Below are 18,972 nucleotides of genomic sequence, written 5' to 3'. Positions count from 1 at the left end.
AGTCCACAGTCAAACTTTGTGCACCAAGTTACAGGTGAGCTTCTTTTGGAGCTTATTAGATTTCAAGCACAAGGTGCGTTGAAAAATATCAGTCCATTCTTTATCATCAACTTCTTCTGTACACATTTCTCTGACTTCTTATTTTAATCATTAACAAAATAACCCGCCTTAACTTTTTCTTGCCTGAGACTGAAATTTTAATCACAGGCCAATGCAATCAAGTAAAAAATTAATTAAAGTAGATTTTAAAATGTGACACAGTCGATAAGATGTTGCCTGTGAACACCAATATATCGTCATCTCATTTTGTGGGGAACATGAATGCCTGCATCAAATTTCTCATCTATCCACATGGCAGGTTTAACAAACTGATTTAACAGTAGCAGTATTCATCCTACCAAATTTCATCACATGCTGAAATCACATCACTTTTATCAAACGTGTGCATCAGTCAAAAATTCTTTTTAGTATAGATAAGAATTTGTCTTTATCTTTGATGCCAGAATTGCAGAGATAAATCTTTGTAGTGTGTAACTACTTTTTAATTCCATTCAGACACAGAACTGCAGATGTGTTTCTGCGTATACTTAACATACTGAACCTATACCCCAACACCATGCAGTAAGTTTTGTTTGTCTATCAACTTGGAAAATCTCAGGAAAAGCGGCCTGAATGCAAAGAGTCAAGGTGGACTTATATATTGTTGAACTGTTTTGCTGTTCCTATACTATTTAATTCTTAAATACAGCTTTGTGACCAGTTTCACCCAAATGTATTTCCTCCTCTCCTTGTGATCACCACTGTCATTGACTGAATACAAAAAACCTTAAGAGTAGTCCCTTACACCAACAGACAAACAATAACTTTCTGTTTGCTGTTGCATCATTGCAATGCAACAGAACAGCTCTATTTTGTCCACAGTTTTCTGGGGTGGGGCTGGAGTGAATTTCTTCAGTTAGTCAAACAATTTAGTCATTTCCCCTGACCCCATGTCCAGTATAAATAGCCCTCTCTGTAGACACATCTTACCTTAAATACCCTGGACAAATATGCTAGAAATGGAAAATTCTAAATATTGCTGAGAAAAGTAGAGAACAATTGCAGGCACACTGTGAGCACAGTATTCACATGACGTTACAGAGGGGAGAGGATTATAGATTAAAACATCACTAATGATTTCAGTTCACCAAAAAGCATAAATGGTTAAAAAGGAAAGAAATTGTGCTGCTGTTGAAATAGAGCATGATTGTCCTTATATTCCACTTAAACTCAGTCTGTACTTCAATTTTAATTTAGTAAGGTTCATGTGGCTCCATAGCTTTAACATTTTTAGGCATGTAAATGATCTGTAATTGCTGTTTCCTGCCCAATGAGCGCTTAGTACCTGGATGAAAGAGCAGCTTTGTCTCCAGTTAGTTTTTTTTTTTCTTAATTTAGTGAATGCAAATAGTTGAAGAGCAGTTAAAGGGGCGAGGCATCACACTCCCAAATGCTTTAAAGAGCCCAATGGGGATCAACAAAGGAGGGAATAGTTGTTTTCTTGTTTGTAATTGTTTGAGCTTGTGCTTTTGTCACGGTAAAAATGTCATTGTATCAAGACATTTGAGTGCCAATTTGATTTGAATTCTTATTTATTGTGAATCTATTGCAATTTGATAGTGTCAATATTTTCTACCACAATTGAATGTTACATTTCTTGAGGCAATAACCCACATGTCATATTTCCCAAAATAAATGTGCATTGCATGTCAATCAGTCTGGCATTTACAGTATCTAAACTGAATGATAACACATGCAACAGAACATATTTAATTGTTAACTGCTACATTTAGCAACTCCTGGTTTTTTTTTTTGCTTGTTTTTTGCCCACTCAGTGTTCACTGTGCTAGTGCTGTAATAAAATCAAATAAAATCTTGGACCAAAATTAATATAGCCTCTCAAAACAGCCCATAGCACAACATTTGAAGTTTCACATTTAATGTGAAACTTTAAATTAACATGCTTTAAATGAAACTGAAAAATATTTTTTTCAAAACCCTGGGTTATAGATAACACTGATGAACTGAACCTCAAATACCTTTTGAACCTATTGAAATAAATTGGCAACTGCTACACACGACTGTTTCTGCTTATCAAGCTAGTAAAAATATGACCTAACCCCATCTTAAAGACATAAAGATCCCATCACTCAAACTCCCAAGTGTAAAAATGAACAACTGCTGAATGATTCTTCAACAGCTCATCTTGTTCTAAATGCTGCTCATTTGTCGATAAGAAGGGATTACATTAATGAAAAGCAGTCTGCTTTTATTTTGAAGGCAGTGATGAGAGCTCCCCCTCATACTTCACTCTGAGCAGCTTGACAGAGGTGTTTTCCCCTCTGAGCTTTGACAGCCAGACATGGTCACACACACTCTGCACACAGCCAGTTATCCTGAACTCTGTGTTTCTGCTGCTGCTGCTCAGAGGGACTTTTAAACTCACAACCTGGCAACCCAGAGCTCCAGTGACCACAAAATACACCACAGAGGAAGAGCTGGACTTCAGCAGGTGTGGAGGCAACAGGTAAGAAAATATGTGTCTTACCATTTTATCATCTAACATCAATCCTTAATATAATATTATTTGCTGCATTTGTTAATCTATTTTGTCTGTAAAACTGGATAAAAAGACTCTCAAATCTACCACCCTGGATTTATTTTGATCCATAATGCATATTGTATTTGTATTGTTTGTGATGCACTTTGGTCATTTGGGATTGTTTTTAGAAATAAAGTTTAGAAATAAACTTTAACCTAACGTTTCATCAGAGACAGAAAAGACATTTACCAGAAAAGACATTTACAAGTGTAGCTTAGGTAAGAAGAACATTGATTTGCAATTCTCACAGTAATTCTACTAGACCATGAACCTCTCAGCATCATTTTTGCATGTCTGAAAAGAACTAGAATATAATGAAGAAACAAAACAACGAAAACCAACAGCAAACAAACAAAAAACTGCATCAGTTAAACTAAAACATACCTACTTCACAATAAACAAAAACATTCCAAAAATATTAGTCACTTAACATTTTTATTGCCTTTCATAATAAACAAAGCCACTTTGAGAATGTCATACTGATTTGATTTTGAAGTAGATTGAAGGATTTTGAAGGATATTACAGTACTATTCACACTGCATCTAAGATGTGTTTGATATATTTTAAAGTATCTCTTTGATAAACAGACTATGATCAAAGTATTATTGAGCACATAAGCAATGTTTCTTTGTAGATTTACAGTTAAAAGGATGAAAGCCCTGTCACAACCATTAGCCTGTGACTCCTCCCATCATGTCTCACACTTCCCCAAATCTCCTGTCTGAATGAAAGCAGTGTTGAGATGTGATGGAAAGGCAGGCCACTGGAACATACACCTCGCTGTTTTCATAGGACCGGGTGTCGTCAGAGCTGCCATAACACCGACTTCAGGGGGAACAGATCAGGTCTTATGGGCCCCAGAGTCTCTGTGGGAGTGGACCTCACCGCAGCGGCTGAAAGAACAGTGTGTGGAGTAGGCCAACAGCACGGCTAACACACAAGTGTTCAGAAAGCTCTCTTCTTGTTTCACTCATTTCATCCAGGTAGTTTTATTCTGAAATGATGTGTTTCACTGAAGAACCTAAATTGTAGATAAAAAACAGACACAACACTGACATGTCATTTAAATGAATACTGAAGCATATTTATTTGAAAAAATTGAAACAAAGACATTTTTTGGGGAATTTTGTGTGGTGTATCCATCCATCCATTATCTACCATAGGGGCGCTGTGCCAACCTCAGGTGACATAGGGCGATAGGCGGGTTCACACCCTAGACAGTTCGCCAGTCCATCGCAGGGCCACACCTATGGTCAATTTAGAGTGCATATTTTTGGACTGTGGGAGGAAGTCGGAGAACCCAGAGATAAACCATGCACACCTGGGGAGATGCAAACTCCATGCAGAAAAGCTCTTGTTCCAACAAGGGCTTGAACCCAGGTCTTCTTGCTGCAAAGGCAAGAGTGCTAACCACTACACCAACCATGTGGTCCTTGTGTAGTGTAGTTCTTCATAAAATTTAAACTGTTTGAGTGTTATTATGATATAATATAAACCATAGAAACACAACAAGAATTTTTACGAGGCCATCAGGAAAATTGAGAAGTTGATTATGTTTTACTCATAATCGTAATTACTTAGATTTTGCTCATCTATCCTTTGTTCATTTTCAGGTAAAATATGATACGGTGGACTGTACTGCTGTCAATGTATCTGAGTGTCATCTCAGCAACCTTTGACTATGTTTATGAGGAGCAATCCAATATGGGTGAGATCTCTGGTATTGTGATACAATTTATGGTTTATGGTGGACTGGAGCATGTAATGGTAGTCAGTGAGCTGATTTCTCTCTTTCACAGACCCAGAGGATGTGCTTATTGTGAGTATTCCTCTGGAGGGCCAACAGCGTCCTTTACTGGGAGGAACATTAGTACTACCATGTCACTTTGAGGTATGCAATTTAAAGCTTTTGCAAAGTTAAATTGTGTAGCGCTCACACTCTGGACAAAGTGAGTGTTCCAAGTAATGTTACTAATGTTTACTGAATGTTTTAATCCAAATGTATGGAATGTCAGGGGTCACAGTTCCACATCCACAAATGATTGCCACCTCACTCTGCAACCATATGAAACTTCGTTGACTATTTTAGCTCATATGATTAACAGTACATTGACTATATGGGTTGGGTTTTATGCTTTTACTGCATCATCAAACAACTCTTCCAAACAACAGAGTAGCTACTGATGTTTTTAGTTGAGTTAAAGCAGCTTAAGGAATATAACTTCCCAGCAGATGCTGGTGGTGACCAAAAACAGAGCTAAAATTATTTTTAATGTTGCTGTGTGTTGCAGCTAGTTTGCTGATACTTTTTCCAACAACTCTTTGCTTTGGTGATGTGGAACTGTGCACTTGTTGGAGACTCTTTCTGCCCCAATTGCCAAAAATGTGTCAATTCATATTTAAGGGTTCATACATAAATGCAATACAAACAACCAGAAAAAGTGAAACCCACCAAGAGGTCAGTTTATCAAAATCACAATTTTTTGGGGGGGAAGAAACATGCAGGGATTCAGATGGAAAGCAGACAAGGAATAGAAAACATGTGAGGAAAGCAATTTGTGCCAATCTACAAACCTTGTTGTAAAGCATCCTCACATTTCCTTTTAAAGTTCCATTGAGTACTAATAAATCTCACGTCACGCTGCTGTCCCAGCCATAGAGTATAAATTGGACATTATGAAATGTTTGTCATGTTATAAAGTTACAAATGATTTGAACGGGGACTGATATGTTATATGTAATTATTTAATTAGATTTCTTAGATATGTGTGTTACAAATTGTGAACCAAGGAAATAATTTGGCAGGAACTGTGTGTTTTGTAGGACCTAACTGTCCTAGACCCAGGAGCTCCCACCATTGCCCCCTTGTCTCATCGCATCAAGTGGAGTCTTGTCACCAAAGAAAAAGTCACAACTGTACTTGTAGCCTTGGAGGGAAAAGTACGTATCACAGAGAGCTATCTGGACAGAGTTCAGCTGCTGGGCTATCCTGAAACCCCAACAAATGTCAGTATCCAGATATCTGAGCTACGATCCAGTGATACGGGAGTGTATCGCTGTGAGGTTCAGCATGGCATAGAGGACAATCATGACATCGTCCATGTGCAGGTTCAAGGTATGTGAGGTAACAGGTTATAAGGGATATGTGAAGAATTAGCTCACCATATGGTAATATTATAATATTCCATATTGATAATGAAGTCATATTATCAGCTAACTGAAGGTACATGGGTTTGGCTCAATTTCTGTCAAAGATATTCAGTCATACAGAAAACATCTGTAAGCGTTTTTAATTTTAAATTGTAATTTGAATGTAATTAAAATTTTGTTCTGTGGTTATTGCCATTATGACATTTTCACCTTTAAATTAAATGACCTTTTATATATAATAAAGTGCTTGTTTGTCTTCCCAGGTATTGTGTTCCACTACCGGGCTATCATGGGTCGCTACACCTTGACTTTTGAAAAAGCAAAGGCAGTGTGCAACCAGAACAGTGCAGTCATGGCTTCACCTGAACAGCTCCAAGCAGCATATGATGATGGTTTCCATCAGTGTGATGCTGGCTGGCTCTCTGATCAGACAGTCAGGTCAGTTTGCCATGTGATGGGAGGCTTTCCTCTACTACTATTGTTTAACAGAGTGGGCAATTCAACACTGTCCAACTAAAAATGGCACACCCTACAGCAATAGTTCGATACAATAAAAAGTTACATTACAGAAGGTAAAACTACACATTTTACTCAACTACAAAATTGAATAAAGCCTGATTTGTAAAGTAGTATCAATATTGCATTAATTCTATATGTATCTATTTGTTTATGTATTTATTTATACTTTAACACAGTATTGCTATCTGTAGCTTGGAATAAGAAAGAAGGAGACAGGTCCCTGACACTGAAATTTAATTGAAAATATGCAACATTATTTTACTTTAGACTTTAAAAAAAACTTAAAGGCTTAAGGCTAAAACTAAGAGAGAGAAATGGTTGTATAATTATGTTGCATATTTGCATCATTCATAGGCAGTTTTGAAAACACTCCTTTGTGGTAGATTGAAGGTTGTATAGTTAAATAATTCATGGTCATCTGCAGAAATGAGCATGTTATGGTGTCGGAAATGTAGTGTCTGAGGAAAAAGCAGGTTTAGAAGTTTCTGTACAGAAGTAAATGTCACTGTAAAGCAAAAACTGGGAATGTTTTAACATCTTCCTTTTTACAAGTTCATATTCCAGTTCTGATATTGAATAAATACAGGGGTGTATTTTTTTATTGTAAATAAACCAAAGCTCTTTTACATGTTAACAAAGATACCCAATCCATGATCCTCGTGTGAACTGCTATGGTGACAAAGAGGAATTGCCTGGAGTCAGGACATATGGAGTGAGAGGTCTGAATGAGACTTATGATGTCTACTGCTTCGCAGAGAAGATGACAGGTATACTGTACATACCTTGCTTTGGGGGATTCTTCATTCTTCTAACATCCTCCGGTGTAAGTTCATTCATTCACTACTTTTCTTTATCTCCTGTGATACAGGCAGAGTTTTCTATACTGCCTCTGCAGAAAAGTTCAGCTTCTCTGAAGCAGAGGCAGCATGCTCTAATAAGGGAGCTCGGCTGGCCACCACAGGTCAGCTCTACATTGCCTGGCAGGGTGGGATGGATGTTTGTAATGCTGGCTGGCTGCAGGACAGGAGTGTCCGCTATCCCATCAACATTCGTCGGCCACAGTGTGGAGGGGGTCTCCTGGGGGTGCGAACTGTTTACCTCCATACTAATCAGACTGGATATCCATTGCCTGAATCCCGCTATGATTGTTTTTGCTACACAGGTAAGCTATTATTAAAATGTACAATGTCACAAAGCAAATGTTGTCTCACATTAGTTTTTATGAACATTACAGTAACCTCAATTAACTCAATGGCCTAGTTACCAGTTATTTCTGTCCTTCATCACCTTCAGAGTCTCCAGATGATGAAGCTTCAGGTGACATCGAGGAGGGAAGTGGTGTACTGAGTGTTACATCGGTGACAGAGACCCCAGAGGTATTCCTCAGGAGGACAACAACAGAAAGTGAGGCAGTCGGGGAGGTGGAGATTCAGCGACCCACCGTTGTGGACTTCACCTTCACGGGCAGCCCCACTGAGCTGCCACTGCCACAGCCACCCACTGTCACTGACCTTATCACTGACCTGATAAAATCAGTCACCGCCAGGCCTGAAGTAGGGAGGGATCCCAGCAAAGGCTATGTGATGCCTCCAAATGGTTAGTTGTAGAGCTGTTGATACATGCCATGATTCATCACATATTAAATTAAGTGGGTGATAAAAGTAATGTTTCTTCAGTAAACATAGAATGATTCCAACACACAAGCATTCATCTCATTTGTGTATTCAGGTGTGGTCTTCCATTACCACTCAAGCCCTGGTCGGTATGCATTCACCTTTGTTGAGGCTCAGCTGGCCTGTCAGAGCACTGGAGCCTCAATAGCCACACTAGCGCAACTCAATGCAGCTTATGAGGCTGGATATCACCAGTGTGATGCAGGATGGTTGCTGGACCAGACCGTAAGGTGAGTTTTAAATCTCTTTTTTGATAAGAAGATTCCTGTCATGAACAAGATTTAGCAGCTGATCACTTTCACTCTTTTCCAGATATCCTATTGTTTTCCCCAAAGATAAATGCGCTGGGGATCTGGGAGACAAACCCGGAGTTCGGTCTTATGGTTTAAGGCCAGCAAATGAGAGATATGATGTGTACTGCTACATTGATGGGCTCAAAGGTACAAAATACATAGTTTTGCTTGAGAAAATACCCTGTATTATAAAATCCAAGAACAGACTGGTCATCATCAATCTACTTTCTGTCACATGACACACTTTTCTTTTCTCACGTTTTTCATTAACTCTTTCTTGTGTACTCCTTAGGTGAGGTTTTCCATGTGGGAGCCGCTGAGGGTTTCACATATGATGAGGCATCTTCCAGCTGTCGAGAGCAACACGCAGTATTGGCCTCCACTGGACAGCTATACGCAGCATGGAGGATGGGTTTTGACAAGTGCCGTGCTGGATGGCTAGTGGACGGAAGTGTTCGTTATCCCATCAACAACCCCCGTGCTGAATGTGGAGCAGGGACATCAAAAGTGCACACTGTGTACACCAACCCTAACCAGACACATTTTCCTGATCATAGTGCCAGGTTTGATGCATACTGTTTCAGAGGTAATTACTGTTGCTACTGAACTTGCTCATTATTCATCAGTGTAATTTATTCAACATGTTTTCATGTATTGTTTAATACCCACAGCTGACATTTTCCTTATTGCAAATGAAACTGGACTGAACATCACAGATATCCAGGAGGCCCTCTTAAACCTAACATCCATTACTGATTTTTTGAGGCCTGGTAAGATCTAATTAAATCATGCAAAACATACTTTTTAACTGTTTGAATTTGCCTTTAATGTTCTATATTTCTTACACTTCCTTTTAACTATCTATTTTTAGTTGAACACTCTATCACCCTTCCTATCCCTGTGGAAATGTCTGGCTCTGGTTCAGGCTCAGCAGACCTAGGTTCTGGGTCTGCTGTCGACACTGCCTCTTCGGGTCATGTTGGTTCTGGAGAGCAGGCTACCTCCGGAGACCTCTCGGGCTCTGGAGAGCAGGCTACCTCTGGAGACCTCTCGGGCTCTGGAGACCAGGTTACCTCTGGAGACCTCTCGGGCTCTGGAGACCAGGTTACCTCTGGAGATCTGTCTGGATCTGGAGACCATGTTATATCTGGAGATATGTCTGGCTCTGGAAACCACTTTACCTCTGGAGATATGTCTGGCTCTGGATACCACTTTACCTCTGGGGATTTGTCTGGATCTGGAGATCAGGTTACTTCTGTACACCTCTCTGGCTCTGGAGACCTGACTTTCTCTGGAGATCTGTCTGGATCTGGAGACCAGGTTATATCTGGATATATGTCTGCCTCTGGAGATCTGTCTGGTTCTGGAAACCACTTTGCCTCTGGAGATTTGTCTGGATCTGGAGACAAGGTTATTTCTGTAGACCTCTCTGGCTCTGGATACCAGGCTTTCTCAGGAGATCTGTCTGGATCTGGAGACCAGGTTATATCTGGAGATATGTCTGCCTCTGGAGATCTGTCTGGCTCTGGAAACCACTTTGCCTCTGGGGATTTGTCTGGATCTGGAGAAAAGGTTATTTCTGTAAACATCTCTGGGTCTGGGGACCAGGTTTCCTCTGGAGAACTTGCTGGTAGTGCACGTGCTGAACTGTCCAGTGGAGAATCTGGTCTTGGTAGTGTAGATGCTTCTGGATCAGGTCTTAGTGGAGAAGAATCTGGCATTGCTGTTATCTTTTCAGGCATTGACAGCACTGACCATGGAGAAGGCTCATTTTCAGGAGGACCCCAAGAAGCTGGAGAGGGGAGTGCAGGGATTCTTATTGTTCCTTTACTTGAAGCAGGGTTTGGAGTGATTAGTGGTAGTGGGGACTTATCTGGATCAGGGTTCAGCTCTGCAGAGAGTGGTTCTGCCACTGAAAGCTCTGGAGAAAGTGGGCAACACTCTGGCATTCCTTCTGGTTTCATTACCAGTGAGGACTTTTCTGGGTTCAGTGGTTTCCCATCAGGATTATTCTCTGGAAGTGCTAGTGGATACTCAGGAGAGCTTTCAGGAAATGAAAATGCTCAAATCTTTTTCATAGGTGATGAAATTATTGATGCATCCACTCCAAGTACCCACAAGGAGTATGAGCTTGGTGAGGACCAACTGCTGTTCAGTGGCTCAGGAGACATCTCAGGATCTGGGATTCTCAGTGGGGATCACAGTGGCTCAGCCTCTGGATGTGACTCAGGGTTCTTCTCAGGCATGACTTTTGTGGGATCTGGTTTCACAGAACTTATTGTGTCATCCTCTGGAGAGCAGGAGGCCTCTGGGTTTTTACTTTACAATTCTGGGCAAGGGAGTGGTGAACATTTGTCTGGATTTGGAAGCGCAAGTTTCATCTCTGGGTCCGGATCAGGAATGTCTGGATCAGAGTCTTCTACAAGTGGAGACGAAGGCAGTTTATCATTTTTGAGTGGGGATTTCACGAAAGAGGTATCCAGAGATACTATATTGTCTATGGAGCATGGAAAGGGCTCAGTGGAGTACAGTGGAGAAGGTAGCAGTAGCAGCAGTGGCCTCTTTTCTGGCAGTGGAGACTACTACACGTCCACAGCCAGTGGCATTTCCTCAGGTGTTTCCTCTAGAGATCTACCACAGGTGGTGTTGCCTTCGCCATCCAGCCAATGGACAGTCACAGAGGGCAGTAAAGGATCAGAGAAAGTCCTTACTAAGGTTGACATATCAAAGACCATTGATAATGTCTATGGGACCCATGGGCATGCACTCGCCCCTGCAGGATTGGCTGCTCCTCCCACCACAGATACACCAGCCTCTGTGCAGACACCAGGCATCGTTGGAAAAACAGTAGAAGGTAGCCTAACCTTTTCTATTATCATATTTTACATAATATTTTCTTATTACCTTATTAATTTGTTAATTTGTTGACTTGTATTCTGCAAAAGAGAGGATGTTTGGATTGGGATGAGGTGTGTGTTCTGCACATTTTGAATAATTGCTCAACAGTTCAACACAGTTGGTCAAGAGACAATTTCTTGTCTTTTTGATATGATTACCTCTTTTTGGAAAATAATTGATCAACACTAAATGTATGCTGTTTTGTTGCTGTGTATTCATTAACTGCATTTGCATTTGCACTTTGCAATTGCATTTTATAGGACTTAAAAACTGTAAATTAACTCAAGATAAAGACAGAACATAGCTGATAAAATATGGATTATTATTACCGTCAAATGTCTACATGGTATGCGTAAAAAAACATGACTAGTCATCTCTAGCATAAATCTATTTGGTGCTTTTACCATTTTATTCATTTTATGTGCACTACTCTACACTTAGCATACATTTTTTAATCCAAATTGCTATTTCTTAATTTTTGATTAATTCAAAATAGTGGTAATACCACCACTTGATAGAGCTGTAAATGAGATGAATATCTCTTTATATTAATATCCTATGTATGAAGTGGAACATGTCTGAATGATTGAATTTGTTTGTCAGGTGGATTCCACCCATGCAATCCCAATCCATGTGGTGCTGCTCTATGCACAGAAGAGGATGGGGTTGCTCTCTGCCATGGTGAGTCCCAAAACACTAACATGTGGCTTTTTAGAATCCTCCTTTAATCCTTTTCATTTCTTTCTGTCTTTAAAATGACTGAATTCAGTATTGTGTGATGACGGTTTGATTTAACACACTTCACCAGTGACATGTATCTGTATTCTTTATTTTTCTCTCTCCTAACTGTTTTGTCCTGATGTGTTTTGCATCTCATTTTGCTATGTTTTGTGTTACTCTGATTTGACTTTTTTCTTTAAAATGTTTTGTTTGCATTTTGTCTTTGTCTGGCTGTGGGTTCCTCTATGTCTGTATGGCATTTTGAATCTCAGAGTGTTTGTCAAAAGATAACTCTGCTATGAGGTTGTATCACATCTGTTTTTTCGTGTTTATCACAACTGCCTTCAGTCTATATGTTGTTTTTGGTCTGCTGTGCCTGTACACTGCATCTGCTGTATGCATGCTAAACCCATATGCCTTTGGCATTATGGGTGCTTTCATTCTGTTGGAATATAAATACTGATATTCTGCTGCAACTAATCATAGATTCAGATACAAATGCAAGTGTTGTAAATATAAGCAAAATTCTCATTTCATAAACAGGACATTCAATAATAATGTTTATGAAAATGAACAAAGCTCACGACTCATTGTGCATTAATCTGCATCAGAAGTTGCAGCAACTTCTGTGTGTTCACTAATTCCTCCATGCTAAATGTGTTATAGTCTTGCTGTTATAGTCTTGCTGTCTACCCTCCCACCTTGCACTTCCCATCGTCCCCACCCCATGCTGAAACAGTAGTGTCAACCGCTCCCTGTTTTGCAGAGATAGATGTGTGCCACTCCAACCCTTGTGCCAATGGAGCAACCTGTGTGGAGAGTGCAGACTCTTACAAATGCTTATGCCTGCCAAGTTACGGAGGGGAACGTTGTGAGATCGGTACGAGATCAGCTTCAGCTAATACATACTAACAGCCTCTCAAAAACAACTGAACAGAGCAAGATGCTAAACTTCCCCCGCAGACAACATCAGCACTCACTGTGGTTCTAAAAATGCAAAGTCCTTTGTGCAACTGTTGTGTCCCTGGTCCGCCTTGGGCCACAGAGGAAAAGACACACTGAGCAAAAAATATATATTTCATTACCAGAGTAATTTAGTAATTATTGTGTGTTTTACCTTTTAAAACAGTGACCAACCGATCCATTTTCAGGCTCCTTTCTTGAGCAGCAGTTTTAATAATTGTAAGATAATTTCACGATTTGTCTGATAGTTTCTCAGCAGTTATAATCTAAAGCACAAAAACCACCTACTGTATTAATAACAGACATGAACTGAGACTCAGCAGTGAGTCACAGAGACACTGCTGTGAGGAAGACATGTCTTCTCCTGCTGCAGCTTTCTGACACACGCACACATACACACGTGCATGCTTCTTGGTATTTTCAACCAAGAAAGCAAGCAGTGACATCAGAATTTCCCCACTCCTCAGGGTGAGCCTGCAGAGCTTTCTGAAAGGACATATGTATATATATATATATATATATATATATATATATATATATATATATATATATATATATGTATATTTATATATATTATATTTATGTCTTTTGCTGCCATCTCAATCTACTAACTTAGCTGATGTAAAGTAAAAATCATCACTCTGTGTGCAGCACAGTTGCCACAGACACAAAAACAAACAAAACACTGGTATACTAAGAAACACAGAGAGAATCGTGACTTAATCACAATTTTGGGAATTCATTTGACAGTGGCTTGAATGTCATGGACATTTGTTAGTATAGTAAAAGTTACATAGTGCAGCTTTCATTTCAACATTAATTTTAAGTTGAGGAATCTTGTTAACCCTGCCCAGGACCAGTACGTCAACTGCATTCATCAGAAATGAAAGGTGCAATGAAGCTTGTCAGTATGGCTAAATACTACATGAGGAAAAATATGACTCGTGTAATTTGAGTGAATCATCAAGAAGAAGCAAGAGAATGAATGAAGCCATTGAATGTTACACCAAAAGGAACATTTGGGAAAAGCATATAATACATTTCTGCTGTACTCAGCTCTACCATCTAAAATTAGGTATTATATGAAATTTTCCATTCTGTATTGGGAAACTTGTTTGGATTTTTTTTTGACTGACAAAACCAGCATGAGTATTTCAACCAGAAAAATGACTTGGGTTGTGAACAAAATCAAGCATTATACCAGCTCCTAATCACTGAGGAGTCAAAAGGCATATGCTCTGCTTTAGTTTTCCAACCCATTTGTTAGGTGTGAATGTGGAAATTCACAATTCAGTACGCATGTTAAAGTGAAATATATACTTAATGTGACCTGTTTCACAATATTAACTCCTTGGTGTTGCGGCTGCAGATGAACAGCAGTGTGAAGATGGTTGGATTAAGTTTCAGGGGAACTGCTACCTACACTTCTCTGATAGAGAGATGTGGCTGGATGCGGAGAATCGCTGCCGGGACCTGAACGCCCACCTGGTCAGCATTGTCACCCCAGAGGAGCAAGATTTTGTGAATTGTAAGTGTTTATTATGATCCACACAGATGGACAACAGAGACAGGATGGGAAAAAAAGGCTTAATACATGTCAATCATTTATTTTCTGTCACAGCAAATGCTCAGGACTACCAGTGGATTGGACTGAATGATAAGACAATAGAAAATGACTTCCGCTGGACAGATGGCACGGCACTGGTGAGTGAGAACATACAACACTATGTCACCCATACACAAGGCACGGCATAGCATGTTAGGATGGGTTCCCAACATATTTCATATTTTGACAGGAAGCGGACTTCTCAAAGAGGGATTTTATGCCAGAGGGTTATATTTTTGTTGCATATATTTGATTCAGCCTGGATGTTGCAGTGCTCAACTGCTCAGATTTGTCTTGTGGTCTTTTTGGTTGTTATAGCCAGCTAATACTTAGCATACTGTACATTGTTGTGAAGTGTTATGTGTTGTAATAAAGTTGCTGTACAAAGTATAGGAAGTCAAACATGCTGTTGTTTGACCAAATACAAACAATGTCTGTCTTAACCCACATGAGTCTATTTAAAGACCCGTATTTACCAAACAGGTGCAAGAAAAAAATGGCTGATTTTTTTTTGTAATGGATGGAATGTAGTCCTGCTTTTATACCAGTGCAAATTTGCAGGTTTTGCAAATTTTGACTCAGACACCTTTTAAAAAAAGAAGGCAGCAGCAAAAGAAAAAGCACGGTTCAACTTGGTGCCCACCTGTGCACACCTGTAGCCTAAGAATTATAGGCTGTGTTCCTTCAGACGCTGTTGGATGCTTTGCAGAAAGAGGTCTGAAGTCCAGCTGGTGACATTTCAACACACACCAGAAAACAAACATTTTGGACAATACTGATGAATTTTTCTTCGTCTGTTATTTTTTCCTGCCATTCCATCATTCTTATCAGCAGGAACTAACAGGAAACATTTTGAAATGAAGTCCACTGGGGTTAAGTGAATATTTAGTTTTTACAAGGAACAGTCAGGAGCTCATCATATAAAATCATCATACGTTCATCGCTGTTAGTTGTTGGTGACTGGACATATACTCAACAGTAACAAAATCAATAGTGCTGTATATGATGACTCTCTTTTTTCCTCAGCAATTCGAGAACTGGAGACCAAACCAGCCAGATAATTACGTCAACTTAGGAGAAGACTGTGTAGTGATGATCTGGCACGAGAGCGGCCAGTGGAATGATGTGCCCTGTAACTACCACCTGCCGTTCACCTGCAAGAAAGGCCCAGGTGCAGTAGGATGGTTCACACAAAACTCTGGTTCTGAAAAAGTATTTTTGCAAAAGCCTTTAAAACTGTGCTGAGGGTTGTGCCTTTTAAAGCTGTTTAGCTCCACTTTTATTGGGCTCAAATCTACTAATCTGCAGTGCGCACACACTTAACTTCATGTTAATGTAAATGTTTGTTTAACACAAATGGTAATCTCACGGAGGTGCACATGAAATCAGAATTTATAATAGAAGAAAAATGCAATTACTAAGGGTATGGGTTGTAATCTAACTAATAGAATAATAATTAGTTGGTGGGGAGTAACAAGTAATGTAATGGAATTACTTTTTTAAAAGAATAACAATTAACAAGTTCCAATTACATGTGTGTGTGTTTCATTTGTTTACATTTTTAGATCTCAGTTGAAATATACACATGGCAAATTAACCCACATAAATGAATTTATTATTATTATTATTATTATTATTATTATTGTTATTATCAATTAATAAAAGCGACCTGTAGATTCTGGTCTGAATAGAACAAACAAGTGCATGTTGTATGAGACTTCATCCAAATTAGGTTTGCCCAATAAAGCGTGAACAGCAGTACCAGCAGAAAAGACCAGAGCTAATACTCTGAGCCACTTAACTGTCTTCTCATAGTTTGGTTAAAGCTGTTGAAATGTATTTGAAAATGTTGACACTTTCCTCTGTTGCTTCTGGTTTTGCCCTCAGTGTTTTGTGGTGCCCCACCAGAGGTGGAGAATGCCCGCATGTTTGGTAACAGGAGGGAGGAGTATCCTGTCAACTCTATCATCCGGTATCAGTGTAACACAGGATTTAAACAGCGCCACCCACCAGTGGTTCACTGTAAAACAGACGGACAGTGGGAGAAGCCCCAGGTGGAATGTACTGATGGTGAGTTTGCTCTTTGTCGATCCCCATTTTAGAAAACAAGTATGTTATTTTCCAATAACAACTAATTTTTCTCATGTTTTTCCCTTGCCATAGTGAAAACCAGAAAAAGAATACAGCGGAGGGGCAGCAAGAGTCTGGCAGCCAAGCTTCACTCAGAAGGAAAATAAAAAGTAATATATTGTTATAAAAGGACATTTACAGTACACGAAAATCCATTTTCCATTTTAGTGGAGATTATTGAGAAGGTTATATTGTTGGAGAGCCCAGACAAAGTGTGCTACATCATGGTAAAGTGATTTGTTTGGCTGCTGTATGCCCTGTCCTCTGCCCCTTAATATATTTGAATTAAATTAATTAATTTTATTGTTTTTGAGTTTATTTTATATTGAATATATTGTAAAATAATCTTATTTGGTGAAATCATTCCTGGTATCTCTAGTCTGCTGTAGATTTGTATCACAGCCACATAAATGGTTGTTTGTGTATGTTGGTGTTTAACTTTTGGAGAGATGGAGAGACACAATAATGTTTAAAAAGGGATAGTGGCGCATATTTTGACAATGACTCCTCAGTCAGTGGGATTTCTGCTCATCGTTTTTTTTGCTCAAACATTGAAAGTAGTCAAACACAAACCTTTCTTCTTTGAGGTCACAACAGGGAGTGAATGGGTTGAGAAGTCTAAATCATCAAAGCCGAAATGAGGGCCTAATTCTTTTTGGGGATATAACATCTGAAACAGATAAATCAGCTACAACTAAAGTAGTATGGCTCTGTGGAAAAGGCCAGCCATTTTTCTGGCAGCTTTGTTTTGCACCAGTCAGCTAATTTACCTGCTGCATGTTGTTTGTACAAGTCCCCAGGAAAATATTGTGCAGGCAGGAACTTTTTCCAACCCACATTTAATCAGGCTTTTATTTAAATGAAATGATTGTGAAAGTGGTGAGTATTACAGGTGATGGCAGTATTTAACATTAGCAAATTGTTTGCACAACAATAAAACTTATTTATATAGCATTATTTATGACAAAAAAGCAGCTCAAACTGCTTTTCAAGGAGATGTAAAGGAATAGATACAGGACATATGATAGGAGCAATACAACAATGAAATGTTGAGAAGTAAAGATTTATGCTAGCTAATATAGCTAGATTTTGCTTCATATTTCATAGAAAAACTGTTTTTTCTCATGTAGTAAATTAGCATATTTCACAACTATTCATTATACTATTCATTAAATGTGTTATTTCACACTTTACTCTGTATTACCTTTCCTAACTTCAACTAATTCAATTGTGTATTTTGACATTTTAGGCATTACTGAATGTGATTTTATTTCAAATAAAATCCCCTCCCACAGTGGTGGCAAAAAAACACATAACTGTCTGATAATAATAATAATTAACCAACCAGTCACAAATCTTTAATTTACTTTTCTGCCGGACTGAGCCTGTAATTGTTACACAAAAGATTCAGGGCTGCTGAATGAGAGGTTGTGAGCAGCAAGTTCTTCTAGATCCTTTACGACACCATAAATCATATTTCATCTGCAGAACAATTGGTTTGTCGGTTTGCCATGTGGCTGTTTTTTTTCATCTTTTATTTTATGTGTTTTTCCAAATCACCATCATGTTCCACAAGGCTGTGCAGTGCATAGTGTTTGTGTGGAGCAATGAATCTAATGAACCTGGTATTTATCTGTTTCATTTTTGCAACCTCAGTGGAAAAAAACACCACTGTAAACATTGCCTTGTGTTATTATTTTCCATTTTTGACTGCTTTCATTTCATACACTTGTTTTATGTCATTGTTGCTGAATCTGGGGGCTGTGCCTCCATCAAACATACGATTGCCTGCTGAATGATAAGCCAAATACTACAATTTCAAGCTGTACATGAATGTGCTATAAACCTTTATATTCACAGATTTATAGGATAAACCTAGTGATATTTCATAGCTCCCTAATCTCATGAAGAGACCTAAACCACGTAGAGCGAGACAGATCTGAGTCTGTATACAAGGGTGTGTGTTCCTTTACCTCATCATCACAGACACACTAGTTTCATCAGTTAATTTTACAACTGTTCACTGTAGCACCAATGCTCAATGCTGAAAATCATTAACTGTGATGTTTGATAAAAAACTGCAGTAATAATGCAATAATGCACACTGAAAGAAATTAGTGAAAGACAGACATGAAAGTGAGCTTTGTGGTTTATGTCTTCTCAGGGGAGATCTGGACACTAAGAAAGACACCAGCCTTATCCTTGAAGACATAAAATATGAGATAGAAATAAACTTATATAATATATTAACAAATGTTTTCCTAATTCTTGCCTGATGGAATTAACCTACATGTGACCTAATTTTAAGTTCTTGTACTCTGAAGATGCTTTATTCAATAAATGTTAAACAAGAATAACTTGGCTCTTATACTTTCTTT

General features: G+C 38.9%; 1 protein-coding gene across 1 annotated transcript; it reads left to right on the top strand.

Moving 5' to 3' along the window:
* Positions 1 to 4,262: 4,262 nt before the first annotated feature.
* On the top strand, positions 4,263 to 18,940 carry LOC122772584 (aggrecan core protein-like). The gene is made up of 20 exons (XM_044030760.1): positions 4,263 to 4,350; positions 4,442 to 4,533; positions 5,466 to 5,757; positions 6,056 to 6,230; positions 6,951 to 7,078; positions 7,180 to 7,473; positions 7,605 to 7,907; positions 8,040 to 8,214; positions 8,297 to 8,424; positions 8,570 to 8,863; positions 8,949 to 9,047; positions 9,149 to 9,525; positions 9,886 to 11,131; positions 11,779 to 11,856; positions 12,662 to 12,775; positions 14,228 to 14,386; positions 14,480 to 14,562; positions 15,491 to 15,635; positions 16,352 to 16,534; positions 16,628 to 18,940. The coding sequence occupies exons 1-20, from the start codon at positions 4,263 to 4,265 to the stop codon at positions 16,699 to 16,701; spliced, it is 4,527 nt and encodes a 1,508-aa protein (XP_043886695.1). The 3' UTR covers positions 16,702 to 18,940.
* Positions 18,941 to 18,972: the final 32 nt, after the last annotated feature.

This window comes from Solea senegalensis, linkage group LG7 (genome assembly GCF_019176455.1).
Source record: "Solea senegalensis isolate Sse05_10M linkage group LG7, IFAPA_SoseM_1, whole genome shotgun sequence".
NCBI lineage: Eukaryota > Metazoa > Chordata > Actinopteri > Pleuronectiformes > Soleidae > Solea > Solea senegalensis.
This window is presented reverse-complemented; position numbering and strand designations above follow the sequence as displayed.